We start from the raw sequence: 17,182 nt of genomic DNA, 5'->3' as shown, positions 1-17,182 counted from the left end.
CGGACTCTACCTCAACCACCCGCTTCGCCAATGCCTGACGACATGACCCAGCCATCTGCAGTCATAATCCCATCCGTCACCTGTTTTGGAATGCCAAGACAGCGAGATCCAGTAATTTTTAACGCGACAGACGACCAAGATGCCGAAGACAGGCTGTCCCAGTATGAAGCGGTAAGCGCCCACAATAAGTGGGATGACACCGACAAGCTCGCTTACCTTCATTTCTATCTGGTGGATGTGGCAGAACTGTGGTTTCACAACCACAAAGTGGAAATACCCTTTTGGTCAACCTTCAAGACGTGCTTTGCAGAAGTCTTTGGCCGACCCGCTGTTTGCAAGCTCTGCGCCGAACAGCGCTTGCGCGGCCGCGCACAGCGCTCTGGCGAGACCTTTACCTCGTATATTGAGGATATTCTGGACCTATGCCGTCGTATCGATTCCCACATGTCTGACACTGACAAAGTTCGGCACATCATGAAAGGTATCGAGGACGACGCCTTCCACATGCTCGTTGCAAAAAACCCGCAAACCATCGTCCAGCCTATTCAACACTGTCAGAGTTTCGACGAGCTGCAGAGAGAGCGCATTTCTACTCGACGTCCAAACCTCGACACGAGCTCTACATCTGCGTTGACCATTGGCGCTGTTTCATCAGAACAAAGCACCGTAATGCAGCAAATTCAGCAGTTCGTCCGAGAAGAAGTGGAGCGCCAATTGTCTCTTGTGCCGCATTTTCCGACCAGTGTGCACACACTGACCCCAACGCTCCGCAAGACAATCGAAGAGCAAGTTTCTGATGCCGTCTCCTACATACCTTCCTTCGCCTATCTCCGCCCCTCTCACTTACGCTGAGGCCGCCAGACGATCGCCCCCGTCGCTACCAAACGCCACGGATCTTGCTAGACAGCCCCGTCCCATCTACGCTGTAAGTCCCCCTATCCATCCCCACCCACCTCCTGTTCGCCACGCTGCGCTACCAACTAACCCTTGGCGCACTCCGGACAACAGGCCGATTTGCTACTTCTGCCATCTTCCCAGTCATGTAGCACGCTATTGCCGCCGTCGGAATTATAACCCAACTGCTGGTGAGGCGACTTACGGCTATCGTCCAGAGCCACCACAGTCGTCTTCGTTCCACTTCACGTCGGAACAGTCGCTGCCACGTCGCCGCGGCTTCGACAGGGATCGGTCGCCCTCACCACGGCGCCGTTCAATTTCTCCTATGCTTCCTCGATCAGCCCCCATCCAAACGGAAAACTGACCATCGCAGTTCCCGAGGCAAGAGCTGCACATATATCGAAACTTTTAAGGCCTCCGTTTCTACCTGCTAATGAAATAACTGAGCATATTGATGGTGTACCGGTGCAAGCGCTCGCTGATACTGGTGCTGCCGTGTCTGTGCCAAGTGGTGAACTGTGCTGCAAGTTGAAGCTTACACTGCCACTTTCCGATGTCTCTCTCCGCACGGCCACTGCGAATCACATCCAACCTTTTGCAGCGTGCACAGCTCGACTGGTCATCCAAAATATTTTGTACGTAGTCGAATTCATTGTGTTTTCCCCATGTTCGCATGATATCATCTTAGGCTAGGACTTCCTCTGCGCTCATCATGCCGTCGTTCACTGTGCGCGTGCCGAACTAGAGTTGTCGACGATGTCTGAACTGCCCCTGTGTGAAGCGCCGACGTCTGAAAGACCTTTGTGAGGGTGCCGACACCTCCCCCCCTGTAAAGTTGTCTGCGCCGCGTGACGCACGTGTCTCGCCCCAAGGCTTTGTTTCGGTGGTGACCACCACCGGGCGATAGATGGCGTTGTGTTCGCTTTGAGTACCACTGTTGGTAGAGTGGTAGCGCCGGCGGTGGCCCCTGGCGGAAGGCAGGCCTTGGTGGTGGGCGAGAGTTGAGCGAGCCTCTTCTGCGCGTGGCGGCTGCCGCGAACGGTTGTCTGTAGCGTGGGTCCCCGGTGCTCGGCACCGCGAGCTTCCCGCCGGGGTCCCACGTGGAAAGTCAGGCGTTGGCGCCGCCGCCTTGGGTATGTGTTAGTGTGTTGGGTGTGTTTATCATGTTATTGTGTGTTTAGAGTGTCACTGCATTATGTTGTTTGTATGGTAGCGTGTCAGTTGAAATTGGTGTAACATTCGGCGGATGATATCGTCATCTAAATTAGTTAATAAATGTATGTATGGGTGTGCTTTGTACCGACCGCGTCTGCTGTGTCCGTTCACTCCAAGAGCGTGGCGTGGCGATGCGCTCGTTCGCTTCGCCGAGACCCCACACCTTTCAAGCCGCTATCTTCCCGAGTCACCGTGGCCGCGGACACTCACATCCCTCCTCTATCCTGTGTTCTTGTGCCACTCTTCTGCGACGACGCGCCCTCTGTCACCGCCCTCTTTTACCCCTCCGACGCCTTTGGCTCTCGCAAAAGCTTCCTTCTCCCGTTCGCAGTTGTCACCGTAGAAAACTCCCGTGGCTCCATTTATATAACGAACTCGCTTCCTTCCCCAGCCATATTATTCCGTGGCGAAGTCCTCGGTCACCTTGAGGAAATTGATTCTGTTTCGTCCAGTCACCTACCTGACGACTTGCCATTATCTCACTTAAACACCATTACCTCTGATACCACTCCCACTTCATCTCCGGAGGCTTTTTTCCCAGCGATTGACCCTCAACTTCCCGCTGCTCAGCGCACCCAACTCCTGGCTCTCCTAGATCGCTTCAAGATGTCATTTGACCATAGCCAACCTTCTTTGGGTCGCACATTTGCAATCGTTCACCAAATCGACACCAGTAGCCGTGCACCTTTGCACCAGCGCCCATATCGAGTTTCTCACGCTGAACGCCGTGCCATTGATGATCAGGTGAACGATATGCTTCGACGTGGCGTAATACAACCTTCAAGCAGCCCTTGGGCCTCTCCGGTTGTACTGGTAAAAAAGAAGGATGGTAGCATCAGATTTTGCGTTGATTACAGGTGTCTTAATAAGATCACGAGAAAAGATGTTTATCTGCTGCCAAGAATCGATGACACCCTCGATTGCCTACAAGGAGCAGAGTTCTTTTCTTCTTTAGACCTTCGATCGGGCTACTGGCAGGTTTCTATGAATGAAGCCGACCGCCCCAAGACTGCGTTTGTAACGCCTGACGGATTGTATGAATTTAACGTGATGCCATTCGGCCTCCGTAATGCGCCTGTCCCCTTCGAGCGTCTCATGGACAACATCCTTAGAGGCTTTAAATAGAACACATGCCTGTGCTATTTGGATGACGTCGTCGTTTGCTCGAAGGACTTCGACTCCCACCTCAGCCGCCTCGCAAGTGTCCAGACTTGTTTTTTGGACGCTGGACTGCAGCTGAATTTGAAGAAATGCCACTTCGCTGCCCGCCAGCTTACCATATTAGGGCATGTTGTTAGCAAGCATGGTGTTCGTCCTGATCCAGCCAAGCTTAGCGCTGTCGCCGACTTTCTCAGGCCAGCTACACTAACCCCCGAATGCAGAGATGTTACTTGACTCGTACTTGACTCGTTCTTGACTCAAGACAGTCTTGCCGGTCGCCATAAATCGTTCTCGAACTTGCGGATGACTTGAAGGCGACTTAGCTCGGTCGAAGTCAGGACAAGTTTCAAGTCAGCTGCGGGGCTTGCTTGAAAGAGACTTCACGCGTTATTCCAATATGGCCACCTCTCGAATGGACGTCGCGTGAAAGGTGGCCGCTTTTGAGTTTGATTGCCTCGCCATAAGCGTAGCATTTTTTGAGGCGCACTGCCTGCCGAAGATTCTTGGAACCGCTTTACGTGACCAAGGAAATCCGATGGAGTTGTACGACGAGCAACAATTCCACGCTAGGTACAGATTCATGAATGCCGTGGGACAGCTGCTCGTTATGTTGCCGCTCCGTGAAAGTGGGGACAACCGAAGACAGCCCGTGCATCCAGTGTTACAGCTACTGATGGCTCTCAGGTTTTACAGCGCTGGCACATACCAACCAGTCACCGGAAATTTCGTCCGCATTCCGCAGTCGACAGTGTGCCGTGCAGTCGGAAAAGTTACGCTACTCATCGCAAAGCACTTGTACGCGACCCTGGTGCGCTTTCCGCAGCCGGCGGACTGTTATGAAGTGGCTGAGTTCCCTTGCGTTAGAGGTTGTGTCGACTACACACACCTGCGTATTAATAGCCCCGGTGTCGACAACGCCAAAGTGTTCCATAACCGCAAAGGCTATTTCTGTTTTTCTATAACACGACGACACTTTCCGTCTCTTTCGGTAAAAAAAAAAAATTGACTTAGTGCTGTGTCCGTGTGCCTCGTCTATCCTTTCGTCCCGTCTAGGGCGCTGTTTCTCGCTCAGAAAGGCATCCCTTGTAACACAACGCTACGTAAAATTACACACACACAAAAAAGAGGTGCCCCTATCACAGGTTTTTTTATCCGCGTCACCATCATGCAGCGATACATTGCTGCACCCCGCGAGACAGAATTCTGCTGAGGCAATGTCCTGGCCCCCGCTTTTTCTCTTGTTTACCAAGCTCAACAAAAGGATATGAATCACATTTGTTCCCAGAACTTGTTTTTTTTTTTTTTTTTCGTAATAACTGCGACCTAGCCCATTACAGGCATGCACACAGGCGAACAGAAAGGCAAATACCGTGAAAATCGCGTCACCTCGTGAGCCAGGTCAGCACAAATACATGCCATGGCGTTCGATTGAGAAAAAAAAAACGACAAAAGAACCCAACGCGATGCTTGTTTCTCCTCCAAACAAGCAACCGTGGAGAAACGCACCGCATTTGGGTGGCCACTAAAACCAGCGGGCAACAAACGCTTTACAGAATCAACACTGCGTATCGCTGTGGTGGCAGGCACCACGTGCCGCTCGTTAGCCGTAAAATGGCAAGAATATGCTTGTGGCCCTTCGTTTTTATAGTTATTTTAAAATGCAGGGTCTTTTTTTGGTGTAATGCATGCCTTACGCGAAGAACTTCATTATTACCCTCGTTAGCAGGCGTGCAGCGTGTTTCTGCTTTGAAGCTCGTTCTTGACTTGACCAAGCAAGACAGCCTGAGCATCTATGAAACGCGAAGGCTGACTGGGGCGTTTTGAAATCCGTTGCTTGCTTCGCGCCGACTTGCTCAAGTTAAGTTGAAGTCGCGAGCCAAGTAACATCTCTGCATTGGGGGTAAAAGAACTCCGCAGCTTCATCGGCCTCTACTCATACTTTCGCCGTTTCGTGCGCAATTTCACCACCATAATTGCACCCCTGACGCAGCTACTTGCCGAAAACCAAGACATTTCGGCGTGGTCCCCAGCATGCGATGAAGCATTCGCCTCGTTACGGCATCTTCTGACATCACCACCTATCTTACGCCACTTTGATCCAGACACTCCAACCGAAATCCATACGGACGCCAGTGGAGTAGGCCTCGGCGCTATTCTTGCTCAGCGTAAATGTGGCTTCGATGAGTATGTTGTATCTTACGCTAGTCGCACCCTTACTAAAGCGGAAAAGAACTATTCAGTCACTGAGAAAGAATGCCTTGCCATTGTTTGGGCAATCTGAAATTCCGACCTTACGTATATGGCCGCCCATTTGACGTCGTGACTGATCACCACGCATTGTGTTGGTTGTCGTCATTAAAAGACCCATCTGGTCGCCTAGCTCGCTGGGCACTACGTCTCCAAGATTATGACATTCGTGTAATTTATCGGTCAGGCCGCAAGCATTCGGACACCGGCGCTCTTTCTCGCTCGCCATTTCCCCACGATTATGCTACAGCGTGTTTCCCGCTACGAATGTTCTTCACTTGAACATGTCGACATGTCCTTTGAGCAACACCAGGACCCATGGATAGCGTCTCTCTTAGAGTACCTGCCTCAGACGTCTTCAAGTACCGACAACCGTTTACTTCAACGAACTGCTCGCCATTTTACCATCCGTGACGGTCTTCTGTATCGGCGAAACTACCTATCTGATGGCCGCAAATGGTTGCTGGTGATACCTCGCCACTTACGTTCTGACGTCTGTGCCTCCTTCCACGCAGATCCGCAATGCGCCCACGCAGGTGTAGTGAAGACGTATGCTCGCCTACGAATTCGATATTACTGGCGCGGAATGTACCGCTTTATTAGGCAGTACGTCCATTCATGTACCTTGTGCCAACGCCGGAAGAGCTCCCCTCACACAATCACAGGACCGCTCCAGCCACTGCCGTGTCCTTCTCGGCCTTTCGGCCGCATCGGAATCGACTTGTACGGTCCCCTACCATACACACCAAATGAAAACCGCCGGGTCATCGTAGCCGTGGACCACCTTACGCGCTACGCCGAAACTTCGGCGCTTCCCGAGGCCACTGCGCGTGAAGTCGGCTTGTTCATTCTGCACAACCTCGTCCTCCGGCATGGTGCGCCCAGTGAGCTTCTTAGTGACCGTGGGCGTTCCTTCTTGTCGGAAGCTGTAGAAGCCCTCCTACGCGAATGCAACATTGTGCATCGAACAACCACCGCATATCACCACCAAACCAGCGGGATGACCGAGCGATTTAATCGCACGCTGGGTGACATGCAGTCCATGTATGTTTCCGATGACCATACGAACTAGGACCGCGTACTGCCATTCGTTACATACGCTTACAACAGCGCAATTCAATCTACAACTGGATTTTCCCCGTTCTTTCTTCTTTATGGTCGGGAACCTTCATCGTTCTTGGACACTATCCTTCTGTACCACCCAGACCCTTCAGAATCGACGACTTTGGCCGAAGCCGCCACATATGCCGAAGAATGTCGGCAGCTCGCACGTGCGCTTACTACGCCCGATCAGGCTCGCCAGAAGGACTACCATGACCAACGCTCATCTCCATCGTCATACGCGCCTGGAACAATCGTGTGGCTCCGTGTGCCATCGTCTGCCCCAGGCCTTTGCTCAAAGTTCACACCCAAGTATGACGGTCCGTACAGGATCTTGCGCCAGACATCACCAGTCAACTACATGGTTGAACCTATTCAGCCACCTACAGATCAACGGCGCCGCGGGCGAGAACCTGTGCACGTCGACCGTCTACAACTTCACTACGACCCACCAGTCGTGTCTGTGCCATAGGTCGCCAGGATGGCTCTTTTTGCACCGGGGAGTCAATGTAGTGACAAAAATATGGGCTTGCTAGAGACGACGAAGAAGACGTTTGTTGTGGCAGAGGCTCGTGCTGCTGTAGCTGCTGCTGCTGAAACCGCTGGCTGCTTTCTCGCTGCTGTTCGGCCCATTGAACGGTTGCATCACCCCGGCGTGGCGTCTAACAGTATTCTTACACATGTTTCATGTACAATTCAATGACCACTGAATAATACACGAAAACAAGTGAAGTTAATATCTCGACTTATGAAAATTGTGTATTTTTGTATGGACTTAAACACGCTCAGCATCCTTGCAGGTGGCAATGCAATCTTGAAATGCCTGCCCCAGCCAGCTGTGATATATTTTGACTGCATCTATTAAAGTTTTTTATCGAAGAAAATGAGGCACCTTGCCCTTTGAAAAGGTCAGAGGCTTAATTCACAGTTCCTGAAAATTTAATCAAATAGGGGCTAAAATGATAGCAAAATGCTTCGAAAAATTTCAAACATAGTGCTCACGTTCATATGCATAGACTATGGCGTGGATTCTTAAAAATGGCACTGCCAACTTTATTTTCTGTTCTAATAATGAAGTTATGGCAAAATTAACGGCAGTGAAGTTTTCGTTAATGACTTTTTCAATAAAACATATTCATTGCTTCACTTTAATGTCTCTTCAAACCAGATGGTTATCATTACTGTGCCGAAGGCACAGTTAAGCATGGGTCTCGAAACTCCTTGCAGTGCAGTGTAGCCATCTAAAATGGCGGTGTGTGGTAAATAAACGTGCTGGTTAGCAGTACATATGTCCATCTGCTCCTAACCAGTAACATTTGTAAACTAAAGCCACACTGGTACCGAAATATGCTTATTTCACTCATGAAAGTACAACCTTGAAAATGACCTTCATGCTTCTGAGAGTAGAAAATGTTTCCATTACAACAAAGGCACATGGTTCGAAGAAGCTCTTGTGTCATGTGCAAAGTATCAAACCACTTTGAGAAAGTCAAATAAACATTTTTATTATTTACCACATATTGTACTGACTGAATAAACTAACACCACTAATACCCCTGTGACACGGGCAGCCTTAACTGCAGTTAAGCTAACTGTGGTTACAGTTAACCGTGGTTAGAGGTAGCTACACTGCAGGAGTAACCACAGTTAGTCTCCTAATCATAGTTATCGCAAACTGAGCTAGGCAAGCACGACTTACTCTCACAAAACGAGGAGCTGCTGGTGCACCAGCCGTGAACCGGCGCAAGTCAATCCACAGCTTCATGGAGGGTATTCACAGAACGTGATTACAGTCGGTGAACAACAGCCAAAGAAAACTCGTCGAAAACGAGGCTCGCCGTGGAAAGGCCATCAAAGGTGCTGTCGAAGGCAAGGTTCTGAGAGGGTATTGTATTATTGCTGCTGGTTTCTTGGGGGGGAAATGTAGTCGAAGGTGACAAAACACCCACTAGATGACCAGCACGTGATTTCGTTGGCTTGCCCAACTGAGCTAATTGAGCCCATGTAGCAACGGCAAACTCACGTTTCCGTTAACTGCGGTTAGTCTCATGAACCACGCTTATTAAGCATAACCACAGTTACAGCTGCCTGTGTGGCAAAGGTACTACACATTTCAGAATACCCAACTTCTTTTCACTGCATTAGTGCAGTGATCTGCCACATCACATGGCTTTATAAAACATGAGCTGATTTGAACATATTAATGGAACAAATGCGCAGTGCCCATCACAGCAAAAACAACATAAGCCAAATGTATTTCCTACAGTCCTATTAAGTGCCTTCATTACGTAGTATATATGGTATATCTGCTTTGAATATCTGAATATCAAGTGTTGACAACACGAATAAGCGAGTGTTCCGAAGCACACGAGCTTTTCTACTAGAAACCTAATAAGATAGATTGGCAAACGAAAAAAAAAAAGAAGCACTTAAATTAAAAATTTAAACTACGATTTCCCTCACCTCAATATAAACCAGCGCAGGCATAGTTCAGTTCTGTAATCAAGTGAATGGCATGCGTACTCAACTTTTGACGGGACCACGGAACTCAATGGAATACATGCAGTCCGCAGCACGAGTCTCAGCATAGTGACCTCGACAAGCGTTAAGGCCTTGCCTGTACCAGTGCAGAAACACAGCGCAAAAGTGCTAGCACCTTTCGGAGAGGCCTGCTACATGTGAGCAGTTGCCTTCGTCAACCTCGGGCTCGCTTGACAGGTTCTTCAACAAGTAAATCTGATGCGGTTTGCCAAAAAGGTTTGATGTTTGCATGCACAGCGGGTCTATTTCCACTGTTTCGCCAGTGAAATCCATTAAGCCACTGTGAACGAGGTGGTCCAGGGCCAGCACTCTTCAGTCTTTGATGAAGCAACGAGGTGCGACGCAATAAGCAAAAAAACTTCAGCACAGCACCAAGAAAAAATGCCACGTTAACACTTCTAAGCGTAGCCACCTTTTTTTTTTCAACCAGTGTGGCCAGCACACGGAGCACTTCATGGAGCTGTGAATAGTTGCGCGTCCAGGAGGGAGGGACAATAGGCTGGTTGGTGCAAATTCCAGTAGACAGCAGTCATGGCATTGCTGCGCATTTTTCTAATGGGAGTGCCCATACGGGCAGGTTCAGACACAATTTGCATTTGCTTGCTGCGTGCATGTATCTCTTGCAACGCTTCTTCCACTGCAGTTTATCTCTTGAACAAAACCTATTTAGCAGCCATGATAAAAAGTTGCAGAACCTTTTTTTTTTTTCAACATTGCCATGTAATGTGCCACAAAGAAAAACGGAGCCTCGATGCTTTGCTTTAGGCTGCCACAGGCGCTAGGCATCGAAATATATCTAGCTTAGTATGTGTACCTAAATCTCCGTGTTACAAGCTGCTTTAGATAGGAGTGCTGGAAGTACTGTATTGACTGTGATTGTATGTTTAGCGTGTATTTTTTAGTGTGTACTAAAAAAAATACGCCAATGCAGCTCGCTCCGAGCGTCATGCCCGACTGTATGAGTTGAAGATGTGGCACATATAATTGTTTTGCTATTAATATCTCAGCTCAAATTTTCAGAACAGCTTGTACTCATCAGGAAAGCCGTGAAATCAGGTAAGGGACTGCCGGAATTATTTGGTTTAGGTGCGGTTGTATAAGTGACAATAATGCAAAAAAATTTTACAACCATCAAGATGCATCTATCAAGGCTATTATTTAATTGTACGCCTTCTCGCATATGACTGAGTGCAGACGTCGCTGTGCACTCTTGTGTAGCTTGTGAAAACACGCAATTTAAACGTTGTACTAGATATTGCACCACAGAAGCGAAACGTGAACAGATAAGTTGAGTTTGCGCAAAAGGTCATAAAAAAAATTCAAATAACCACTGCCGCAGGCAATGTCACAAACTGTACAGTCGACGAGTTCGTAGGTCTGAGGCAATTCATCTAGCAGACAATGTTTTGTTAATACAGTGGAGTCCCATTAAATTAAACTCGGTTAAACCGAAAAGCCACACAAACGAAACTATCCAGGCGCATTTGGTTGGTTTCCTATATATATAATGATAAAAAGTTTTGGCTAATCAGAACATTATTTTTTCGCTTATGTGGGTTAAATGGAACTAAAACGAGCAAACTCTATAAACGGTAGAAGTGGCCATGGCAGTCTACCAACCATGAAACAAATGCCAAAGTTAGCCTAGCCTAGCCTAGCCAATCCAGCGATTGCACAAGTCCGTGCGCACTGAGCAGCAATCGACGTCTCGTCGTGAACTTGAGGACAGCCTTAGGACCTACAGCTGAAGTTCAAGATGAGGACCTGTGCTCAAATGGCGATGAGATGGTGTGTGATCCTGAGCTCATTTCAGTGGCTGACAGTACAGCAAGAGATGCTGTCATCCTGTTGCAGCCCTACTTTGAACACAATGGTGGCACAGAGTTCCTGCCCTGCCTTTCAGCAATGCACTCCTATGTGAGAAAGTGCTTGAATAAGGCCGAGCAAATTGTTATCACCTCTTTTTTTTTCCAGAGTCGGCAATATTAGCAACATTTTTCTTTCTAATCAACTATAGTGAGTTGTATACTTCCAAATCTTTTTGTTCATTCAGCGACAGTTGATGCTTTTGAAATAGTCATATTTAATTCATTTTGTGGGCCTTGCTTAAGTGAAACTTCTTATAAATAAAACAAATTTTCTTGCCCCTTAGAGTTCCATTTAAGAGGAGTCCACTGTAGTAGTGTGTTGATACAGTTTTCAGACATTTTCTAAAATGAAATATTTTTGTACAGAAATCTAAGAACCTACGGTATAAGAACGTGTAGAAACGCCGACAGTGTTCAACACAAGGGCGGAGAGTGTGGCTGGTTGACTAGAAAAAAGCACAGCAGCGGCACCTGACGGAGTCTACACAAACGGGAACACACACTCTTTTCCAGATGCATGCGCACTATAGTCTGAACCATGCCGCCTACGCCATTTTGCAAGGCAGCAAATGAGAAAGAAAGAAATCATAGTCCAAACAAAAAGATAGCGAGGGACAACCACATGGTCTCAGAATGGTATGCGCGCAAAGTTTTTTGATTTCGGCATTTGGGCCCGTTTTGAAAGCCGCAGCAACCTAAAAAATGACATTTTTTCTTTCTTTTTTTTTTTGCACTTTGCAGCTGAATTAGGTGCTGATAATTACAGAATGGTCAGTTGGTAAGAAATACAACTCAAAAATATGATTTTTCAGAGCTCGACTTTTTTTGCAATTTTTTTTTTGTTTTTTGAGGGCAGTGTCACCCTTTCACCTTTATTGGTTTTCATTGTGTATGTACCATATCGAATGAATTCAAGAGCCCCCTTAGATTATACCTGCTTACAGAGTTATAACCTTATACATAACTATAGAGTAAATATGGTACACAAACTTGACTTATGGGATACCTTATAAACGAACGGTGATGTCTGTTTGCATAAAGCCCCGTGTCATTTTTTATTCTTGGTGACATGAGGATACATCAGCCAGCTCATAAAGTAAGCTGTCATACAATCTACCATGACTTATAGTAAGACAGAAGAACTAAACTAACTTGCTTTATCAACACATTTTACATTTTTTTTGTCCGAGATTTGGGACTTTATGAGTGCAAACGAATGTGACAAAGCCGGCTCATAAAGTAAGCTGTCATACAATCTGCTATGACTTACAATAAGACATCAGAAGAACTAAGCTAACTTGCTTTATCAACACATTTTACATTTTTCTGCCCGAGATTTGGGATTTCTATGAGTGCGAACGAATGTGGCAAAGGTTTTCCTCTAGAGAGAGAGAGACGGTAACCAGCCGCTAGCTGGAGCTGTTGTAAATCAATGGGGTCCACCGTAAGATAAGAGTGTGTTTGCTTACCTAGGCCTTCTTCAGTGAGGTCAACATTCACAATGGTAAAACTGAAGCCCCGTGCCCCGTCTTTCTCTCCACCTACCAAAGAATTGACCCAGCCTGCAAAAACAAATTTCAGTCCATGTTCACCAAACAAGCTTTTAGTAATAAAAATATCTGAAAATGAGTTTTCACATAACGTAAACATGTAATGCCTTTGTGGCATTAAGGGAATGAAATGAACACTCACTCAAAAAGCTCTGAACATCATTCTTCCTTTTCATTATACGTCATAGTATAGCATGGGGCAAATATTTGAGTGCTTCAAGTATTCAAATGATTATTACAGCATTTGCATTTACTTTGACAAGAATGTGAAATTTCAGAAGTTTTAAAAGTATTCAACATGAACAAATAGATGTGCATTTTACTCGCAACGCCCTGCCGTTCATGGGTTCGCTGCAGTCTGAGGCTGCTATGTTACAAACTGCCTTTTTGAGTGGAATAATGCAATGTTACGAAACCACACTTAAGTGTACAAATTGCCAGCATCTCGAATATTGTTTTTCTTTCAAACGTGAAGGTGTTTTATGCCGGGATCTACTATGGCTCTGCTGACATATTTTCACCATGGGTATGACTGTGTAAAATATAGACTAACAACTTGCAAAAAAAAGAAGAAAAAAAGGCACAGGTTTGCCGCAAAGGTGAAGCGTCGTGAAAGCTTCACCTTTGCGGCAAACGCGATAGCAACAATTTGAAAGGTCACGCACAGAATGAAAAGCAGATCGAAACGTGCCCCGCATTTCTCGTGCACAAATTATGCACGAAATGTACTCACAAGTACGGATACACGCGAATAGGCGTCTCATTTGTTACTTCGCCGAGTCTGAAAAGCACGTGCTTTTCGCAAACGGAGGCTGCAATGATTGCAGTGACCTTTGCGCACCCGGTAACTACAGCAGAATCGTTCCACGTAAAGCCCGAGGCCAGCCAAGGCATACAATCCTCCCCTCCTCGCCAGAACAAGATAAGAGCACGTGAGGGAGCGTCGCTCCCTTTTTCTAAGCCGGAAAAAGTACGCGTAGGAAATTAGAGCGGGCACCGCAACACGATGCGGGGACGTGCGCTCATTGCATCATCTTTCTGGTATTGCCGAAAACACAGCAGCAGTAAGTGCTAGATATAAACAGCTTGCCATTTGAACGGTGAAGAACGTTCTCCGGAGTGGTTCAGTGGTTAACGCCTCGCTTTCACGACGCAGAGGTGCCACGTTCGATTCCGCGCACCAGAGTGCCTTTTTTCTGAATTTTTTTTCTTGCGTTTTCATGTATATAGATACGTATACATATACGGTGCATGACATCGATGCCGGCGTCGACGCCGGTGGCAAAATCCAGCCGAGAGTGTCCATATGATTGCTATCGCAATATAAGTTCCACAGCTGGACGTCGAACTTATGGCCACTCTCTCTGCAGCACGTGGTGCTACCACTAGGCAACGAAGCCTATGTTGTCCAGCTTGCTAAGGGCGAGCTATTTACATACACCTTATACCATTGGCAGTCCTCATAGCTTAGTAGCTTTAGCTTGTTTACTTTAATAGTAGCAAAATAGCACCATGTTGGGCTATCACCGAAGCTCGTCGCCCAGTACGCTGCGATGCGCACGCACGCACCTTAACAGGGCAGCGTTCCTTGTGCGGGCTTATCTCTTGATGAGGGTGGTTTGTATGTGTTGTGTTTTCCACGCAACTTCGAGAAGTTAGAGACAGTAAGAAGGTCACTTTGTTCAAAGCAACGCCCACTATTACGAAAGGAGCGTGCTGCTCACACATGTAGAGGAATTGTGACAGTTCACGTTCATCCTGTGTATACTTATGCGTTCATTTTGTGCATGCATTTGTTTGAGCAGTGTGCTTTAAAGGGTCACTCACCAGGTTTGACAATTTTGAGCTGACAAGCGCAATGCGTACACGAGGCGTTCATGATCACATCTGCCAAAATTTGCAACGCTACGCGCCGCATAAATGGGTCAAATTTCAAGATGAATGCTGCTCCCCCTCCCCTGCCGGCGCACGCCTAGAGAATGAGGGCATGACGTGGCCGTATGAATGGCCCTACGTACACGGCAATGCAATGATGTTGGTCCTTTACATACATGACTGCTCTGACATTGTCAATAGTATACCACGTGACATGGCAAAAAGTATTTCACACATGCGTAGTTTATGTATTTGTTGCTTTAAGAGAATAATAAAACGTGAAATAAATAATGAGACGCAATAAAAAATTGTGCGCGTTTTTCTTTCATTTTTTCCCGTGAAATGCTACGAGATGCGGGGCTAATGTGCCAGCGTTTCGCATGCATTCATGTCCCCGCGGTCAGCGCATGGAGCAGACGACTGCCATGGAACACTCCTACGCGTTCACGCACTCATTGTGATCATCTACTCTATCGTGTCTAAGCCAGCGTTTTCAGCGTTTCCAAACCATCCCCCAGAAACAGGCACAAGACCAAAAAATAACGCTGGTCGACAAAGCAACGCTGCTCACGTGTTCGGGGGTTGGACTTGTTTGGGTATGTCATGCGCAAGTCACCTCATGGTCGGATGCTTGAGAGGGTGGGGAAGAGATTTGGCTTGCAAAGGCTACACAGAGGAGTGGCAAAGGTTTCGAGACGCCTCCTTTCAGCCTCATTTCGCGCCGCTTCAAAAAACCTGTTTTCTCCGCTCGTGATGAACCGATTTGAAACATTTTTGAGGCAAAATGTCCCTCATCGGACACCCAACAACTTCCACTGTCTAACTGAAATTCGGTATAGGGCCTGGTGAGTGGCCCTTTAAAGGGGTACTGACACAAAAACTTTGGCCTCGCGTTTTTCTGCTGCAATGTGTTGCTGGGGGCCAGTTAGTCATGACACGACACATGGTTTGCAGCAGAACCAGACAGATAATTAACTACAGGCCCCTTATTAACGATCAGTTTCAGTTTTAGTTTGAGAGAGCTCCGAAAACTGGGTGCAACTGTCGCCACCTAGCGTGTGCAGATCTTGACCACGTCACCACACAGAACTATGACACACTTCCGCACGGTCCGCATCATGAATTACTTTCGAATAGGAAATTGTACTGCAGTGTCGCCAAACACAAATCTTTCTAAGTGTGTGCCATGGCCACGCACTCGCAACCACCTGCCAAAAAGTATAGACTGCGAGAACAAACGCGGCAAAAAAAAAAAAAAAAGGTGGCTATGATGTCATCATAACTCGTTGTGTTGACTGCAGCGGGGTGACGTGGGGTAAGTAGGAAGTCACCTCAGGGTCCCCTTCGATGGTGTCAATAGCGCGATGGAGTCAAAGCTCACGCAAACTTCAAAATTCTTTTAAAATAATTTCCCAGCTATATTGGCTGTTGATACTTTGCAGATGATATACGAATGTTCTTGGGAATCGACCCCACAGGCTATCTCGGCCGCGAAATTTTGTGTCAGTGCTCCTTTAAGTGTGGAGCTGTGACAGTTATTCCGCACTCGTTCTGTGAATGCTCATTACATGCGTGCTTTCTTCTTGAGGTGCACAGTGCAAGCTTCGAGCTGCTTGGTGTTCTTCGTATGGAATTACAATATGTTGCTGTGCATTTATTCTTTTGCCCTTGTGGGAAAACCATGCACAATAAACATTCAATTGCCACTGTGAAGACAAGTTTCACTTCCGTGCTACGTATACCGATTTCAAGACGGAGAGATCAGCCACGTTTTTAAAATTTAACAGCATGTTTTATAGCCTTGCATGCACTCGCTATAGCAAAACTTAAAATTTAATCCACTTTATTATTAACTTGCAATCACTGCCATCCAAATCCTGCTAATATTGTTCTAAAGAGCCTTGTTCTAATTTTTAAAATACTGCAGAAGTAAGTTAGGTCATGACAATATGCTCATTTTTCTTTACAATGTATGATATATACTATTAAAATTACTGTATTCAAAATCATTCAATTAAATCACTAGTTGCTTCAAATTCACTTCAAACCTCAAATTTACAGTTCACCCATTTACAACTGTAACCCTAATTTCAAGAACTTTTATGGTATTTTTATCCTATAAATAATTGCAATAGAAGCTTAATTAACTTACCCCGAGACTTCAGCTCAGAAAGCAAGCTCCCTGGGCCTTCATGTCCGATAAGGTGAGCGACATAATCTCCAGGCTACAAAGACAAAAAAATGTACAATGTAACATCCACACACAAACATCACTATCATCAGTATCGAAGACTGATGATAACTGACGACTGACAATGTCTGCTGATACAAAAGCAAATGGCAAAAACTGTACACTGAGGAAGACAGGGAACTGCTGAAACCGCAGCTTAATGTCAGTCAACACCTTGCAGAAAAAATTTTACAATTGCAGTCCAAAAGTTGCAATTATACTTTTTGCTTATTTGGTAGTTTGAAAGTTAGAAGTGTAAAAAAAGAGCACCAGCAGTCATAACCATAAAAAGGTTGGTGTGATTCAAGTGCCACTTGCCATTTAGGTAAAAAGGACTATAACATTCAAGCCAAGGTGCTTTATCGTAAATTAAGATGATATCCAGCAGGTTTGATTTTCACACAGTTGGACATAACACAAAAGTTTCGGCTCCTTTTTTAGTCATTCTGCTTGAGTGCACAGTTCCGTATGTAACAAAATATTGTGAGAAACTTGAA

At 46.6% G+C, this 17,182-nt stretch overlaps 1 protein-coding gene across 1 annotated transcript in view; it reads right to left on the bottom strand.

The window, feature by feature from the left end:
* Ide (Insulin degrading metalloproteinase) overlaps positions 1-17,182 on the bottom strand; it is a 212,598-nt gene that overhangs the window by 161,007 nt on the left and 34,409 nt on the right. The window contains exons 9-10 of the mRNA XM_037426592.2: positions 16,608-16,680; positions 12,500-12,592 (exon numbers count right to left, since the gene is read on the bottom strand). Of these exons, the coding sequence (XP_037282489.2) occupies positions 12,500-12,592; positions 16,608-16,680 (166 nt within the window). The remainder of the gene's footprint in view (positions 1-12,499; positions 12,593-16,607; positions 16,681-17,182) is intronic.

Source organism: Rhipicephalus microplus, chromosome X (assembly GCF_043290135.1).
Source record: "Rhipicephalus microplus isolate Deutch F79 chromosome X, USDA_Rmic, whole genome shotgun sequence".
Taxonomy (NCBI): domain Eukaryota; kingdom Metazoa; phylum Arthropoda; class Arachnida; order Ixodida; family Ixodidae; genus Rhipicephalus; species Rhipicephalus microplus.
This window is presented reverse-complemented; position numbering and strand designations above follow the sequence as displayed.